Raw genomic sequence first — 19438 nt, 5'->3', positions numbered from 1 at the left:
GGATTCTATATTCTGTTGATGGTTTTATAAGGATTCTATATTCTATTGATGGTTGTATGAGGATCCTATATTCTGTTGATGGTTCTATAAGGATCCTATATTCTGTTGATGGTTCTATAAGGATCCTATATTCTGTTGATGGTTCTATAAGGATTCTATATTCTGTTGATGGTTCTATAAGGATTCTATATTCTGTTGATGGTTCTATAAGGATTCCATATTCTGTTGATGGTTCTATAAGGATCCTATATTCTGTTGATGGTTCTATAAAGATCCTATATTCTATTGATGGTTGTATGAGGATCCTATATTCTGTTGATGGTTCTATAAAGATCCTATTCTCTTCACACTACAACAACCATATGAAAGGGCCTACTGGTAGTAGAGAATGATTTGGGACACAGATGGTGAGAAGGAACTAAATGAGAGAGTAAATCTAATGTCTGCAACCTGTCTGTATAATGAATCTTCTGTAAAGATCACGACACCTTTTATGTCTGGCAGCTGAGAACAGTAAACACTGACCGCGTCCCAAATGGAATCCTATACCCTACATAGTCCCTTTGGGTCCAGGTCTGAAGTAGTGCACTATATATGGAATAGGGTGGCATTGGGCCTGGAGTCAATGGACATTCATTTTCTTTTCATGTCCTGCTTCTCCATCACTCACGCTTTGATGTCTACACTTTCCATGACCTTAGTGGGGGTACGGCCGGCGAGACATTATGTAAAATGTATTAAATATGATTATATTTGAGTTAAGATTTTTGGCCTAAAATGACTCATTCCATGATATACAAACAATAGATGGCGCTGTAGCCTGGAAACGTGCACTGTATTTCAGCCTACAGTCAGATTCATCGTGGCCACTTCATTGCTTGACGACTTTTCATGTGAAAAATAAGTGCTGCGAAAATTGAACTCTGAATTTTTTTATATTATTTTTCCTTTATTTTACTAGGCAAGTCAGTTAAGAACAAATTCTTATTTTCAATGACGGCCTGGGAACAGTGGGCTAACTGCCTTTTCAGGGGCAGAACGACAGATTTGCACCTTGTCAGCTCGGGGTTTGAACTTGCAACCTTCCGGTTACTAACCACTAGGCTACCCTGCCGCCCCTTAGACTATACCACTATACCACTTCATTACCTTAGACTAAACCACTATACCACTTCATTACCTTAGACTATACCACTTCATTACCTTAGAATATACCACTATACCACATCATTACCTTAGACTATACCACTATACCACAACATTACCTTAGACTATACCACTTCATTACCTTAGACTATACCACTATACCACTTCATTACCTTAGACTATACCACATCATTACCTTAGACTATACCACTTCATTACCTTAGACTATACCACTTCATTACCTTAGAATATACCACTATACACATCATTACCTTAGACTATACCACTTCATTACCTTAGACTATACCACTATACCACTTCATTACCTTAGACTATACCACTATACCACTTCATTACCTTAGACCATACCACTATACACTTCATTACCTTAGACTAAACCACTATACCACTTCATTACCTTAGACTATACCACTTCATTACCTTTAGACTATACCACTTCATTACCTTAGACTATACCACTTCATTACCTTAGACTATACCACTATACCACTTCATTACCTTAGACTATACCACTTCATTACCTTAGACTAAGCCACTTCATTACCTTAGACTAAACCACTATACCACTTCATTACTTTAGACTATACCACTATACCACTTCATTACCTTAGAATATACCACTATACACATCATTACCTTAGAATATACCACTTCATTACCTTAGACTATACCACTTCATTACCTTAGACTATACCACTTCATTACCTTAGACTATACCACTATACCACTTCATTACCTTAGACTATACCACTATACCACTTCATTACCTTAGACTATACCACTATACCACTTCATTACCTTAGACTATACCACTATACACTTCATTACCTTAGACTATACCACTTCATTACCTTAGACTATACCACTATACACTTCATTACCTTAGACTATACCACTATACACTTCATTACCTTAGACTATACCACTATATTACCTTAGACTATACCACTTCATTACCTTAGACTATACCACTATACCACTTCATTACCTTAGACTATACCACTATACCACTTCATTACCTTAGACTATACCACTTCATTACCTTAGACTATACCACTATATTACCTTAGACTATACCACTTCATTACCTTAGACTATACACTTCATTACCTTAGACTATACCACTATACACTTCATTACCTTAGACTATACCACTATACACTTCATTACCTTAGACTATACCACTTCATTACCTTAGACTATACCACTTCATTACCTTAGATTATACCACTATACACTTCATTACCTTAGACTATACCACTATACCACTATATTACCTTAGACTATACCACTATACCACTTCATTACCTTAGACTATACCACTTCATTACCTTATATTATACCACTATACCACTTCATTACCTTAGACTATACCGCTTCATTACCTTAGACTATACCACTATACCACTTCATTACCTTAGACTATACCACTATACCACTTCATTACCTTAGACTATACCACTATACACTTCATTACCGTAGACTATACCACTATATCACTTCATTACCTTAGACTATACCACTATACCACTTCATTACTTTAGACTATACCACTATACCACTTCATTACCTTAGAATATACCACTATACACATCATTACCTTAGAATATACCACTTCATTACCTTAGACTATACCACTTCATTACCTTAGACTATACCACATCATTACCTTAGACTATACCACTATACCACTTCATTACCTTAGACTATACCACTATACCACTTCATTACCTTAGACTATACCACTATACCACTTCATTACCTTAGACTATACCACTATACCACTTCATTACCTTAGACTATACCACTATACCACTTCATTACCTTAGACTATACCACTATATTACCTTAGACTATACCACTTCATTACCTTAGACTATACCACTATACCACTATATTACCTTAGACTATACCACTTTATTACCTTAGACTATACCACTTCATTACCTTAGACTATACACTTCATTACCTTAGACTATACCACTATACACTTCATTACCTTAGACTATACCACTATACACTTCATTACCTTAAGAATATACCACTATATTACCTTAGACTATACCACTTCATTACCTTAGACTATACACTTCATTACCTTAGACTATACCACTATACCACTATATTACCTTAGACTATACCACTATTCCACTTCATTACCTTAGACTATACCACTATACCGCTTCATTACCTTAGACTATACCACTTCATTACCTTAGACCATAACACTATGATCAATACACTTCGGGGGGGTGATCCTAGATCAGGAATCTTACTCTGAGATGTTTGATACATACAATCTCTGTTCTGACCTGAGGACCAATGACTACAGTAGATCAGGAATCTTACTCTGAGATGTTTGATACATACAATCTCTGTTCTGACCTGAGGACCAATGACTACAGTAGATCAGGAATCTTACTCTGAGATGTTTGTTATGTACAATCTCCGGTCTTACCTGAGGCCTATTGGCTCTCGTACGCCAAACCTCATCTGATTTCCGAGCATCTGACTGATCTGTAAGATGAGTAGAAAACACAATACATCTAGATTTAATAAACCATTTAAACATTCTACAAGGGACTCATAAGCCCAACGTCAAGCACTTGGTGAGACTTAGCCTATACCACTATACACTTCATTACCTTAGACTATACCACTATACACTTCATTACCGTAGACTATACCACTATACACTTCATTACCTTAGACTATACCACTATATTACCTTAGACTATACCACTTCATTACCTTAGATTATACCACTATACACTTCATTACCTTAGACTATACCACTATACCACTATACCTCCAACCATGGTACAATCTAATAGACCTGATACAGGTCACCTCCAACCACGTACAATCTAATAGTACAGGTCCCCTCCAACCCTGGTACAATGACTAATAGACCCGATACAGGTCCCCTCCACCCCTGGTACAATCTAATAGACCTGGTACAGGTCCCCTCCAACCCCTGGTACAATCTAATACACCTGGATACAGGTCCCCTCCAACCATGGTACAATCTAATAGACCCGATACAGGTCCCCTCCACCCCCTGGTACAATCTAATAGACCTGGTACAGGTCCCCCAACCATGGTACAATCTAATAGACCTGATACAGGTCCCTCCAACCATGGTACAATCTAATAGACCTGGTACAGGTCACCTCCAACCCTGGTACAATCTAATAGACCCGATACAGGTCCCCTCCACCCCTGGTACAATCTAATAGACCTGATACAGGTCCCCTCCAACCCCTGGTACAATCTAATACACCTGGTACAGGTCCCCTCCAACCCCTGGTACAGGTTACCTCCAGTAATAGACCTGATACAGGTCACCTCCAACCATGGTACAATCTAATAGACCTGGTTCAGGTCCCCTCCAACCCCTGGTACAATCTAATAGACCTGATACAGGTCACCTCCAACCATGGTACAATCTAATAGACCCGATACAGGTCCCCTCCAACCCCTGGTACAATCTAATACACCTGGTACAGGTCCTCCAACCCCTGGTACAATCTAATAGACCTGATACAGGTCCCCTCCAACCCCTGGTACAATCTAATAGACCTGGTACAGGTCCCCTCCAACCATGGTACAATCTAATAGACCTGGTACAGGTCCCTCCAACCATGGTACAATCTAATATACCTGGTTCAGGTCACCTCCAACCATGGTACAATCTAATAGACCTGATACAGGTCCCTCCAACCCCTGGTACAATCTAATAGACCTGGTACAGGTCCCCTCCAACCCCTGGTACAATCTAATAGACCTGATACAGGTCACCTCCAGCCATGATACAATCGAATACAACTGGTTCCTGCTGTCTTCGTCCCCTGGTACAATCTAATAGACCTGATACAGGTCACCTCCAACCATGATACAATCTAATACAACTGGTTCCTGCTGTCCTCGTCCCCTGGTCTGCTCTACCCTTTAAAACAATGATTGCTTTAACCATGTTTTGAGTCTATACAGCGTTTGTTTACATTAACTTTGTCTACCAACATTGGAGTAAAACAAGCTTGTATTTTGGGTTGAACTTTGGGCTGATGAGGCATTTATAAAAGTCATTAACAATGGGTACATGTCATTAACAACGGGTAACAACGGGTACATGACATTAACAACGGGTACATGTCATTAACAACGGGTACATGACATTAACAACAGGTACATGTCATTAACAACGGGTACATGTCATTAACAACGGGTACATGACATTAACAACGGGTACATGTCATTAACAACGGGTACATGGTCATTAACAATGGGTACATGTCATTAACAATGGGGTACATGTCATTAACAACGGGTACATGACATTAACAATGGGTACATGTCATTAACAACGGTACATGTCATTAACAACGGGTACATGTCATTAACAACGGGTACATTACATTAACAACGGTACATTACATTAACAACGGGTACATGTCATTAACAACGGGTACATGACATTAACAACGGGTACATGACATTAACAACGGGTACATGTCATTAACAATGGTACATGTAATTAACAATGGGTACATTACATTAACAACGGGTACATGTCATTAACAACGGGTACATGTCATTAACAACGGGTACATGTCATTAACAACGGGTACATGTCAGTAACAACAATAGGGTAACAACGGGTACATGTCATTAACAACGGGTACATGTCATTAACAACAGGTACATGTCATTAACAACGGGTACATGTCATTAACAACGGGTAACAACGGGTATTATTAACAACGGGTACATGTCATTAACAACGGGTACATGACATTAACAACGGGTACATGACATTAACAACGGGTACATGTCATTAACAACGGGTACATGTCATTAACAATGGGTACATGACATTAACAACGGGTACATGACATTAACAACGGGTACATGTCATTAACAACGGGTACATGTGATTAACAACGGGTACATGACATTAACAACGGGTACATGTCATTAACAACGGGTACATGACATTAACAACGGGTACATGTCATTAACAACGGGTAACAACGGGTACATGTCATTAACAACGGGTACATGTCATTAACAACGGGTACATGTCACATGACATTAACAACGGGTACATGACATTAACAACGGGTACATGACATTAACAATGGGTACATGTCACATGTCATTAACAACGGGTACATGACATTAACAATGGGTACATGTCACATGTCATTAACAACGGGTACATGACATTAACAATGGGTACATGTCACATGTCATTAACAACAGGTACATGTCATTAACAATGGGTACATGTCATTAACAACGGGTACATGTAATTAACAACGGGTACATGTCATTTAACAACAGGTACATGACATTAACAACGGTACATGTCATTAACAATGGGTACATGACATTAACAACGGGTACATGTCATTAACAACGGGTACATGTCATTAACAACGGGTACATGTCATTAACAATGGGTACATGTCATTAACAACGGGTACATGTCAACAACGGGTACATGTCATTAACAACGGGTACATTAACAATGAGTACATGACATAACAACGGGTACATGTCATTAACAATGAGTACATGACATTAACAACGGGTACATTACATTAACAACGGGTACATGTCATTAACAACGGGTACATGACATTAACAACGGGTACATGACATTAACAACGGGTACATGTCATTAACAACGGGTACATGTCATTAACAACGGGTACATGTCATTAACAACGGGTACATGTCATTAACAACGGGTACATGTCAGTAACAACGGGTACATGTCAGTAACAACGGTTACATGTCAGTAACAACGGGTACATGTCAGTAACAACGGGTACATGTCATTAACAACGGGTACATGTCATTAACAACGGGTACATGACATTAACAACGGGTACATGTCATTAACAACGGGTACATGTCATTAACAACGGGTACATGTCATTAACAACGGGTACATGTCATTAACAACGGGTACATGTCATTAACAACGGGTACATGTCATTAACAACGGGTACATGACATTAACAACGGGTACATGACATTAACAACGGGTACATGTCATTAACAACGGGTACATGTCATTAACAACAGGTACATGTCATTAACAACGGGTACATGTCATTAACAACGGGTACATGTCATTAACAACGGGTACATGACATTAACAACGGGTACATGTCATTAACAACGGGTACATGACATTAACAACGGGTACATGTCATTAACAACGGGTACATGTCATTAACAACGGGTACATGTCATTAACAACGGGTACATGACATTAACAACGGGTACATGTCATTAACAACGGGTACATGTCATTAACAACGGGTACATGTCATTAACAACGGGTACATGACATTAACAACGGGTACATGACATTAACAATGGGTACATGTCACGTCATTAACAACGGGTACATGTCATTAACAACGGGTACATGTCATTAACAACGGGTACATGACATTAACAACGGGTACATGTCATTAACAACGGGTACATGACATTAACAACGGGTACATGTCATTAACAACGGGTACATGTCATTAACAACGGGTACATGTCATTAACAACGGGTACATGACATTAACAACAGGTACATGTCATTAACAACGGGTACATGTCATTAACAACAGGTACATGTCATTAACAACGGGTACATGACATTAACAACGGGTACATGACATTAACAACGGGTACATGACATTAACAACGGGTACATGTCATTAACAACGGGTACATGACATTAACAACGGGTACATGTCATTAACAACGGGTACATGTCATTAACAACGGGTACATGTCATTAACAACGGGTACATGTCATTAACAACGGGTACATGACATTAACAACGGGTACATGACATTAACAATGGGTACATGTCATTAACAACGGGTACATGTCATTAACAACGGGTATATTACATTAACAACGGGTACATGTCATTAACAACGGGTACATGACATTAACAACGGGTACATGACATTAACAACGGGTACATGACATTAACAACGGGTACATGTCATTAATGTATACGTTCACAATGGATGTAGCAACACTGTTGAAAGTCAGGTCCAAAACCCCCAGCATGCATCTCTGTCTGACTGGGCTAAAATCACTACTTTCGTCAATCTTCTCCTCCCATTTCCTCCATAATGTTTACTTCCAGATTTGGTGCCTGATTTAACTCTGATATCAGGGTTCAGAGTATTTCTCAAGAGCCACGCGAGGAGATTCAGACACAGTAGACGGAGGGATCCAGGATTGACGCGATAGACTCACAATAGGTTGTGAGGCTGAGAGAGAAAATAGTGAACAGGAAGTGGCACAAACAGTAAAAAAAAATCTAAAACTCAGAGCTGTTTGGCTTTGTGGACATGGTCACACACCCGTTAGATATTTATTTACAATGAGGTTTGCAGCAAAGTATAATACCACATTTGTTTTATTTAATTTAAACGTTTATTTAACTAGGCAAGTCAGTTAAAGAAACAAATTCTTATTTAGAACGACGGCCTACACCCGGCCAAACACGGACGACGCTGGGACAATTGTGTGCCCGCCCCTATGCGACTCCCAATCACGGCCGGTTGTGATACAGCCTTGTGACTTGGAAGGGAAATGAAATGGTGTGTGTTGAAAAGGACCCCATCTCTCACAAAATAGAAGGAAACACAAGAGAGGTTTTGAAATATTTCTGGAGATGTGGTGCTGAATCCACTTGTAAGGCCTCAACTGAAAGCTTTGTTAAATAACACCCTCTAAGGCCTCCCCACTGTTCTGTGAAGGGAGTAGTACACAGCGTTGTACGAGATCTTCAGTTCCTTGACAATTTCTGGCATGGAATAGCCTTCATTTCTCAGAACAAGAATAGACTGATGAGTTTCAGAAGAAAGTTTTTAGTTTCTGGCCATTTTGAGCCTGTAATCGAACCCACAAATGCTAATGATCCAGAAAACAGATAGAGAAACACAGAGAGAGATGGAGATGGAGAGAAAAAAAAAACAGAGAAACAGAGAGATGGAGAGAGAGAGAGAGAGAGAGATGGAGAAACAGAGAGAGAGAAACACACAGAGAGAGATAAACAGAGAGAGAGAAAACAGAGAGAAATGGAGAGAAACAGAGAGAGTGTATGTACGTGCAGCGATAGAGGTGAGGTGACATGGAGTCAGGTGTTTGATGCCTGATCAAAGGCCATCTCTGTCCACAGAGAGCCATCTGCTGTGTCTGCTGTTGACACTATGAACATGTGTCCATGAACATGTCCATGCTATCAAATTCACTTTCAAAGGCTGTCTCTACAACCAAGGCCCCTGGGTTGAAATCCATACCAAGTCTCCATGTCTGCTATGACTCTAACATGCAGACCACACCGCTCGCGTCGCAAAATAAATGTACACGTTATTCAAATCATTGCACCTCGCGAGCATCTGGCAATAAAATAGTAATAGGTTCTATTTGTGACGCTTGTCACGCTCAAGAGGAGAGGAGCATATATCCACGTGGGTGATTGAAAGATGAACTGAGGTTCACACTCCGGGTCGGTTGTAGTAATGCAACGTAAAGTTGGTTGCCAAACGCCATATAAAGTCCAAAGAAGAAAAAGACGCCTGAAGGAGGAGAGATGACGAGAAACTAATTTGGTTTACCGTGTTATCTGTGGATTAATTGTCAGAGTAGTACCTTATACATTTCAGGTAAAATAACAACCCGATATTTATATCCCAGGGCAAATTAGCTAGCGACACCAAGCTAAAAAATGAGAAATTGACATAAATGTTTACTGCTTTTGACCTGCCTCCAAATTAATAATTGGTTCAGAGTTTGTTTTGATATTTCAACCTGCGTGTCCTGATCGCTTCTGGATGAACAAAATCAACTTGCGGACGCACGTGCGGTTTGGTCAGCATGTAAGGAGGCAGGTAGCCTAGCGGTTAGTGCGTTGCGCCAGTAACTGAAAAGTCTCTGGTTTGAATACTCAAGCTGACAAAGTGAAACAAAATCTGTCGACGTGCCCTTGAGCAAGGCACTTAACCCTTATTTGCGCCAAGGGTGCCGTGCTACCATGGCTGACCCCGTGAAACAACATTTCACTGCACCTATAAAACATAACAACTTTGTATATGAGACGACAAAACACGTTTTGTTTTGAAGAAAATAAAAAGCCTACAGTGCCTTCAGAATGTATTCACACACCTTGACTTATTTCACATTTTGTTACAGCCTGAATTCAAAATATAATACTTAAAAAAATATTTGTTTATACTAATCTACACACAGAAGACCCCGTAATAACAAAGTGAACACGTTTTTATACATTTATTTTAGAAACACCTTTGGCAGCGATTAAAGCTGTGAGCCTTTTAGTCTCCTGGGTTGTGCAACATTTGCCCATCATTCTTTTTATTTTATTCTTCAAGCTCTGTCAAATTGGGTGATTGATCATCGCTAGACAACCATTTCCATTTTCAGATCTTATTGTAGATTTTCAAGTAGATTTAAGTGAAAACTGTAAAACTTGGTTTACTCAGGAAACATTCACTGTCTTCTTGGTAAGCAACTCTTTTTTTTTTATCCTGAAAACTCCCCAGTGCTTAACAAAAGCGTGCCCATAACATGATGCAGCCACCACTATGCTTGAAAATATGGAGAGTGGTACTCAGTAATGTGTTATATTGGATTTGCCCCAAACATTAAGACTTTTATTCAGAAAGTTAATTTTTTGCTACATTTTTTTGCAGTATTACTTTAGTGCCGGGATGCATGTTTTGGAATATGTTTATTATGTACAGACTTCCTTCTTTTCACTCAATTTGGTTAGTATTGTGGAGTAACTACAATGTTGTTGATCCATCCTCAGTTTTCTCTCCTATCACAGCCATTCAACTCTAACTGTTTTAAAGTCACCATTGGCTTCATGTTGAAATACCTGAGCAGTTTCCTTCTTCCGGCAACTGAGTTAAGAAGGACGCCTGTATCAACTGTAGTGACTGGGGTGTATTTATACACTGAGTTAAGAAGGACGCCTGTATCTCTGTAGTGACTGGGGTGTATTTATACACTGAGTTAAGAAGGACGCCTGTATCTCTGTAGTGACTGGGGTGTATTTATACACTGAGTTAAGAAGGACGCCTGTATCTCTGTAGTGACTGGGGTGTATTTATACACTGAGTTAAGAAGGACGCCTGTATCTCTGTAGTGACTGGGGTGTATTTATACACTGAGTTAAGAAGGACGCTTGTATCATGTAGTGACTGGGGTGTATTTATACACTGAGTTAAGAAGGACGCCTGTATCTCTGTAGTGACTGGGGTGTATTTATACACTGAGTTAAGAAGGACGCCTGTATCTCTGTAGTGACTGGGGTGTATTTATACACTGAGTTAAGAAGGACGCCTGTATCTCTGTAGTGACTGGGGTGTATTTATACACTGGGAGTTAAGAAGGACGCCTGTATCTCTGTAGTGACTGGGGTGAATTTATACACTGAGTTAAGAAGGACGCCTGTATCTCTGTAGTGACTGGGGTGTATTTATACACTGAGTTAAGAAGGACGCCTGTATCTCTGTAGTGACTGGGGTGTATTGATACGCCTGTATCTCTGTAGTGACGGGTGTATTTATACACTGAGTTAAGAAGGACGCCTGTATCTCTGTAGTGACTGGGGTGTATTTATACACTGAGTTAAGAAGGACGCCTGTATCTCTGTAGTGACTGGGGTGTATTTATACACTGAGTTAAGAAGGACGCCTGTATCTCTGTAGTGACTGGGGTGTATTGATACGCCTGTATCTCTGTAGTGACGGGGTGTATTTATACACTGAGTTAAGAAGGACGCCTGTATCTCTGTAGTGACTGGGGTGTATTGATACGCCTGTATCTCTGTAGTGACTGGGGTGTATTGATACACTGAGTTAAGAAGGACGCCTGTATCTCTGTAGTGACTGGGGTGTATTTATACACTGAGTTAAGAAGGACGCCTGTATCTCTGTAGTGACTGGGGTGTATTTATACACTGAGTTAAGAAGGACGCCTGTATCTCTGTAGTGACTGGGGTGTATTTATACACTGAGTTAAGAAGGACGCCTGTATCTCTGTAGTGACTGGGGTGTATTTATACACTGAGTTAAGAAGGATGCCTGTATCTCTGTAGTGACTGGGGTGTATTGATACGCCTGTATCTCTGTAGTGACTGGGGTGTATTTATACACTGAGTTAAGAAGGACGCCTGTATCTCTGTAGTGACTGGGGTGTTAAATACACTGAGTTAAGAAGGACGCCTGTATCTCTGTAGTGACTGGGGTGTTTGATACGCCTGTATCTTTGTAGTGACTGGGGTGTATTGATACACTGAGCTAAGAAGGACGCCTGTATCTCTGTAGTGACAATGACGCCTGTATCTCTGTAGTGACTGGGGTGTATTTATACACTGAGTTAAGAAGGACGCCTGTATCTCTGTAGTGACTGGGGTGTATTTATACACTGAGTTAAGAAGGACGCCTGTATTCTGTAGTGAGAACTTGACGCCTGTATCTCTATAGTGACTGGGGTGTAATACACTGAAAACGGACGCCTGTATCTCTGTAGTGACTGGGGTGTATTTATACACTGAGTTAAGAAGGACGCCTGTATCTCTGTAGTGACTGGGGTGTATTGATACGCCTGTATCTCTGTAGTGACTGGGGTGTATTTATACACTGAGTTAAGAAGGACGCCTGTATCTCTGTAGTGACTGGGGTGTATTTATACACTGAGTTAAGAAGGACGCCTGTATCTCTGTAGTGACTGGGGTGTATTTATACACTGAGTTAAGAAGGACGCCTGTATCTCTGTAGTGACTGGGGTGTATTTATACACTGAGTTAAGAAGGACGCCTGTATCTCTGTAGTGACTGGGGTGTATTTATACACTGAGTTAAGAAGGACGCCTGTATCCTGTACTGGGTGTATTTATACACTGTGACTGTAGGACTGGGGTGTAGTTTATACACTGAGTTAAGAAGGACGCCTGTATCTCTGTAGTGACTGGGGTGTATTTATTGATACGCCTGTATCTCTGTAGTGACTGGGGTGTATTTATACACTGAGTTAAACAGACCACAGAGAGTATCTCTGTAGTGACTGGGGTGTATTTATACACTGAGTTAAGAAGGACGCCTGTATCTCTGTAGTGACTGGGGTGTATTGAAACAGAGTTGTAGTATCACTGTAGTGACTGGGACTGGGTGTATTTATACACTGAGTTAAGAAGGACGCCTGTATCTCTGTAGTGACTGGGGTGTATTGATACTGAGTTCTGAGGACTGCCTGTATCTCTGTAGTGACTGGGGTGTATGCTGTATACACTGAGTTAAGATCTCTGTAGTGACTGGGGTGTATGTATCTCTGTAGTGACTGGGGTGTATTGATACACTGAGTTAAGAAGGATCCTGTATCTCTGTAGTGACTGGGGTGTATTTATACACTGAGTTAAGGGGACGCCTGTATCTCTGTAGTGACTGGGGTGTATTTATACACTGCAGTTAAGAAGGACGCCTGTATCTCTGTAGTGACTGGGGTGTATTGGATACACTGAGTTAAGAAGGACGCCTGTATCTCTGTAGTGACTGGGGTGCATATATCCACGTGGGTATCTCTGTAGTGAATTGGTTATTTATATACACTGAGTTAAGAAGGACGTTAATGGGGTGCAACGATGATCTGGTTGCCAAACACTGAGTTAAGAAGGGAAAAGGTTCTTGAAGGACTGGGGTGATTGAAAACTGAGTTAAGAAGGGGACGCCTGTTATCTGTGTAGTGACTGGGGTGTATTTATACACTGAGTTAAGAAGGACGCCTGAATTCTATATCCCTGGGGGTGAATTATACACAAGTTAAGAAAAATGAGAAATTGCCTGTTTACTGCTGTTGACCTGCCTCCAAATTAATAATTGAGTTAAGAAGTTTGTATCTTGTAGTGACTGGGTGTATTTATACACTGAGTTAAGAAGGACGCCTGTATCTCTGTAGTGACGTGGGGTGTATTTGAACTGGGGTGTATTTATACACTGAGTTAAGAAGGACGCCTGTATGCCTGTAGTGACTGGGGTGTATTTATACACTGAGTTGACAAAGTGACGCCTGTATCTTGTTAGTGACTGGGGTGTATTTATACACTGAGTTAAGAAGGACGCCTGTATCTCATGTGACTGGGTGTATTGATACACTGAGTAAGAACACGCCTGTATCTCTGTAGTGACTGGGGTGTATTTATACACTGAGTTAAGAAGGACGCCTGTATCCTTAGTGACTGGGGTGTATTTATACACTGAGTTAAGAAGGACGCCTGTATCTCTGTAGTGACTGGGGTGTATTTATTTTTACTGATACGCCTGTATCTCTGTAGTGACTGGGGTGTATTTATACACTGAGCGAAGAAGGATGCCTGTATCTCTGTTGACAGGGGGTGTATTTATCATTCTTTTAAGAAGACTTATCTCTGTCAAACTGGGGTGTATTGATACACTGAGTTAAGAAGGACGCCTGTATCTCTGTAGTGACTGGGGTGTATTTATACACTGAGTTAAGAAGGACGCCTGTAAAACTCTGTAGTGACTGGGGTGTATTTATACACTATTTATACACTGTGAGTTAAGAAGGACGCCTGTATCTCTGTAGTGACTGGGTGTATTATTTGCCCCATAACATGATGGACGCCTGTATCTCTGTAGTGACTGGGGTGTATTTATACACTGAGTTAAGAAGGACGCCTGTATCTCTGTAGTGACTGGGGTGTATTTATACACTGAGTTAAGAAGGACGCCTGTATCTCTGTAGTGACTGGGGTGTATTTATACACTGAGTTAAGAAGGACGCCTGTATCTCTGTAGTGACTGGGGTGTATTTATACACTGAGTTAAGAAGGACGCCTGTATCTCTGTAGTGACTGGGGTGTATTTATACACTGGGAGTTAAGAAGGACGCCTGTATCTCTGTAGTGACTGGGGTGTATTTATACACTGAGTTAAGAAGGACGCCTGTATCTCTGTAGTGACTGGGGTGTATTGAGTACGCCTGTATCTCTGTAGTGACTGGGTGCATATCCAAAGTGTAATTAATAACTTCACCATGTTCAATGGGATATTCAATGTCTGCTTTTTTTTTTGGAAACCTGGTCTTTGTGGTTGAAACAGTGTTTGAAACGCTCGACTGAGAGACCAGAGAACTATGTGTGGGGTACAGAGATGAGGAAGTCATGTTAAAAAACACTATTATCACATAGAGTCCATTATTATGTGACTTGTTACATATTCTTACTCCTGAAGTTATTTAGGCATTTCAGCTTTTCATTTTTCTATTAATTCGTACATTTTAAACATAATTACACTTTTACATTCTGGGGTATTGTGTGTAGGCCAGTGACCCCCCAAAAAAATATCTAAATTTGATCCCTTTTAAATTCAGGATGTAACACAACAAAATGTGGGAAAAGAAAATGGGGTGTGAATATTTTCTGAAGGCCCTGTAGAATCTGCATACTACTGACCTTCGACCTGTGTATCTCTCCGTCATCGTCCTCTCCTCCGACGCCCAATATCTTCCTGGTCTTCAGCCGGCTCACCAGATCTGTCTGGCTGTGCTTCTTCATCAGAGGGGGTTGGGGTTTGCTGCTCATGGCTGATAGGGGGAGGTTATGACCTATGACTCTAAAAAACACAAAAATCAGAAACTTTGTCCCAAAATGATGCAGAAAAATTAATCCATGCTTTTGTTACTTCTAGGTCAATGCTCTACTTTCCGGCTACCCGGATAAAGCACTAAATAAACTTCAGTTAGTGCTAAATACGGCTGCTAGAATCCTGACTAGAACCAAAAAATGTGATCATATTATTCCAGTGCTAGCCTCCCGACACTGGCTTCCTGTTAAGGCAAGGGCTGATTTCAAGGTTTTACTGCTAACCTACAAAGCATTACATGGGCTTGCTCTTACCTATCTTTCTGATTTGGTCCTGCCGTACATACCTACACGTACGCTACGGTCACAAGACGCAGGCTGGAAGCAGGGCTTTCTCCTATAGAGCTCCATTTGTTATGGAATGGTCTGCATACCCATGTGAGAGATGCAAACTCGGTCTCAACTCTTTAAGTCTACTGAAGACTCATCTCTTCAGTGGGTCATATGATTGAGTGTAGTCTGGCCCAGGAGTGTGAAGGTGAACGGAAAGGCTCTGAAGCAACGAACCGCCCTTGCTGTCTCTGCCTGGCCGGTTCCCTTTCCACTGGGATTCTCTGCCTCTAACCCTATTACAGGGGCTGAGTCACTGGCTTACTGGTGCTCTTCATGCCATCCCTAGGAGAGGTGCGTCACTTGAGTGGGTTGAGTCACTGATGTGATCTTCCTGTCTAGGTGGGCGCCCCCCTCCCCTTGGGTTGTGCCGTGGGCGGAGATCTTGTGAGCTATACTCGGCCTCGTCTCAGGATGGTAAGTTGGTCGTGCTGAAGATATCCTCTAGTGGTGTGGGGGCTGTGCTTTGGCAAAGTGGGTGGGGTTATATCCTTCCTGTTTGGCCCTGTCCGGGGTATCATCGGATGGGGCCACAGTGTCTCCTGACCTCCTGTCTCAGCCTCCAGTATTTATGCTGCAGTAGTTTATGTGTCTGGGGGCTAGGTCAGTTTGTTATATCTGGAGTAGTTCTCCTGTCTTATCCGGTGTCCTGTGTGAATTTAAGTATGCTCTCTCTAATTCTCTCTTTCTTTCATGTCTCAGGACGACCTGGCATGATGACTCCTGCTGTCCCCAGTCCACCTGGCCATGCTTCTGCTCCAGTTTCAACTGTTCTGCCTTATTATTATTTGACCATGCTGGTCATTTATGAACATTTTAACATCTTTGCCATGTTCTGTTGTAATCTCCCACCCGGCACAGCCAGAAGAGGACTGGCACCCCACATAGCCTGGTTCCTCTCTAGGTTTCTTCCTAGGTTTTGGCCTTTCTAGGAGTTTTTTTAACTAGGGAAATTGTGCCACTTACATTTACATTTAGGGAAATTGAGCGACTGCCATTCACTTATGACATCCAGTGGAACAGCCACTGCGTTCTGTGCCTAAGCAGAGTCTCCGGAGGGTATATGCCATTGGGGGCCAGAGCAGCGAACAGTTTTAACTGGGCCGCCTGGCTCTGTGCAAGCAGAGTCGGTATGAACTGTGTGAAGACCTTTTCTTCCTAACAAAGACCGTAATTAATTTGCCATAATTGTACATAATTATGACATAACATTGAAGGTTGTACAATGTAACAGCAATATTTAGACATCGGGATGCCACCCGCTAGATTAAATACGGAACGGTTCCGTATTTCACTGAAAGAATCAATGACCAAAGGCTCGTATTTCTGTGTGTTATTATGTTATAATTAAGTCTATGATTTGATATTTGATAGAGCAGTCTGACTGAGCGGTGGTAGGCAGCAGCAGGCTTGTAAACATTCATTCAAACAGCACTTTTGTGCGTTTTGCCAGCAGCTCTTTGCAATGCTTCAAGCATTGAGCTGTTTATGACTTCAAGCCTATCAACTCCCAAGATTAGCTGGTGTAACCGATGTGAAATGGCTAGCTAGTTAGCGGGTGCGCTAATAGTGTTTCAATCAGTGACATCACTCGCTCTGAGACGGAGTAGTTGGTCCCCTAGCTCTGCAAGGGCCGCGGCTTTGTGGGGCGATGGCATGATGCTTCAAGGGTGGCTGTTGTCGATGTGTTCCTGGTTCGAGCCCAGGTAGGGCCGAGGAGACGGACGGAAGCTATACTTTTTTACACTGGCAATAGTAAAGTGCCTATAAGAACATCAGAAATGTCAAAAGGTATATGAAATACAAATGGTATAATAGAGAGATAGTCCTATAATAACTACAACCTACAACTTATTACCTGGGAATATTGAAGACTCATGTAAAAAGGAACCAGCAGCTTTCTATGTTCTCATGTTCTGAGCAAGGAACTGAAACGTCAGATTTTTTACATGGCACATATTGCACTTTTACTTTCTTCTCCAACACTTTGTTTTTGCATTATTTAAACCAAATTGAACATGTTTCATTATCTACTTGAGGCTAAACTGATTGTATTGATGTATTATATGAAGGTAAAAGATAGGTGTTCATTCAGTATTGTTGTAATTGTCATTATTATAAATTATTAACTAAAAACCGCCGATTAATCGGTATCTGCTTTTTTGGGGTCCTCCAATAAATGGGTATCGGCGATGAAAAAAAAATCATAATCGACCAACCTCTAAATAGTACTAGCATGGATTTATGTGCAGAGAGAAATGGATCAATCTGGAGTGTTTTGTCTGTGTAATCCCCCAAATAGAGCCCAACCCAACTCCACATAAGGCTGCGTGTGTGTCAGTGCTTTCTGTAAAACAGAGCCAGAGAGAGGAGTTTCACGCTTCAGTCTGATCTCTCTCATCAAACTGTCTCCATACAAAGCAAGTCGCAGCCTGTTTCCACTCCTAGAATAACAGAGGACCTACAACACATATCTGCAGCTGGAGACATCGCATGTGTCATCAGATTCCCCTCTGGAAAGCCAAAACACCATGTTTACATTTTTTTATTTATTTTTAACTAGGCAAGTCAGTTAAGAACAAATTCTTATTTTCAATGACGCCTAGGAACAGTGGGTTAAACTGCCTGTTCAGGGGCAGAATGACAGATTTGTACCTTGTCAGCTCGGGTTTGAACTTGCAACCTTCCGGTTACTAGTCCAACGCTCTAACCACTAGGCTACCCTCCCGCCCCATCAGGACAACAGGTAGTTATTAGGGAAAGCAAAAGCTCGTAAGTTCTCATTTCAATAATCCATATTCAGTACCATTTCCGATGGGGAAAGTATTTTTGGAGACTGGTGAATGTTTATGAGAGTGGGCCTGAGGTAAATGTTCAGTACTATTACCGATGGGGAAAGTATTTTTGGAGACTGGTGGATGTTTATGAGAGTGGGCCTGAGGTAAATGGTCAGTACTATTACCGATGGGGAAAGTATTTTGGAGTCTGGTGAATGTTTATGAGAGTGGGCCTGAGGTAAATGGATTGTAACCAACCTTGAACTGCTTCTCAACGAGACGAAGGAAGGAAACTACTTCCATTTCTAGGGACAGTTTATTTTCTTCTTAGAAACCATTTCTTTTCCCCCATTCAGCCATCTACACCTTTTCATAAAGTTTTGATTTTAAAAAAGGTTTCAAGTGCATGGAGTTGCTTGAATGGTTATGGAAACTATTGTAATTC

At 41.1% G+C, this 19438-nt stretch overlaps 1 protein-coding gene across 1 annotated transcript in view; it reads right to left on the bottom strand.

Annotated features, from left to right (window-relative positions):
* The window catches only part of LOC127925418 (tumor protein p53-inducible protein 11-like), a 65456-nt gene extending 49623 nt beyond the window's left edge, over positions 1-15833 (bottom strand). The window contains exons 1-2 of the mRNA XM_052510288.1: positions 15698-15833; positions 3626-3684 (exon numbers count right to left, since the gene is read on the bottom strand). Coding sequence (XP_052366248.1) covers positions 3626-3684; positions 15698-15826 — 188 coding nt within the window. The 5' untranslated portion in view covers positions 15827-15833. The remainder of the gene's footprint in view (positions 1-3625; positions 3685-15697) is intronic.
* Between the last annotated feature and the right edge of the window lie 3605 nt (positions 15834-19438).

The sequence above is a fragment of the Oncorhynchus keta genome, unplaced genomic scaffold (genome assembly GCF_023373465.1).
Source record: "Oncorhynchus keta strain PuntledgeMale-10-30-2019 unplaced genomic scaffold, Oket_V2 Un_contig_5541_pilon_pilon, whole genome shotgun sequence".
Classification (NCBI taxonomy): domain Eukaryota; kingdom Metazoa; phylum Chordata; class Actinopteri; order Salmoniformes; family Salmonidae; genus Oncorhynchus; species Oncorhynchus keta.
This window is presented reverse-complemented; position numbering and strand designations above follow the sequence as displayed.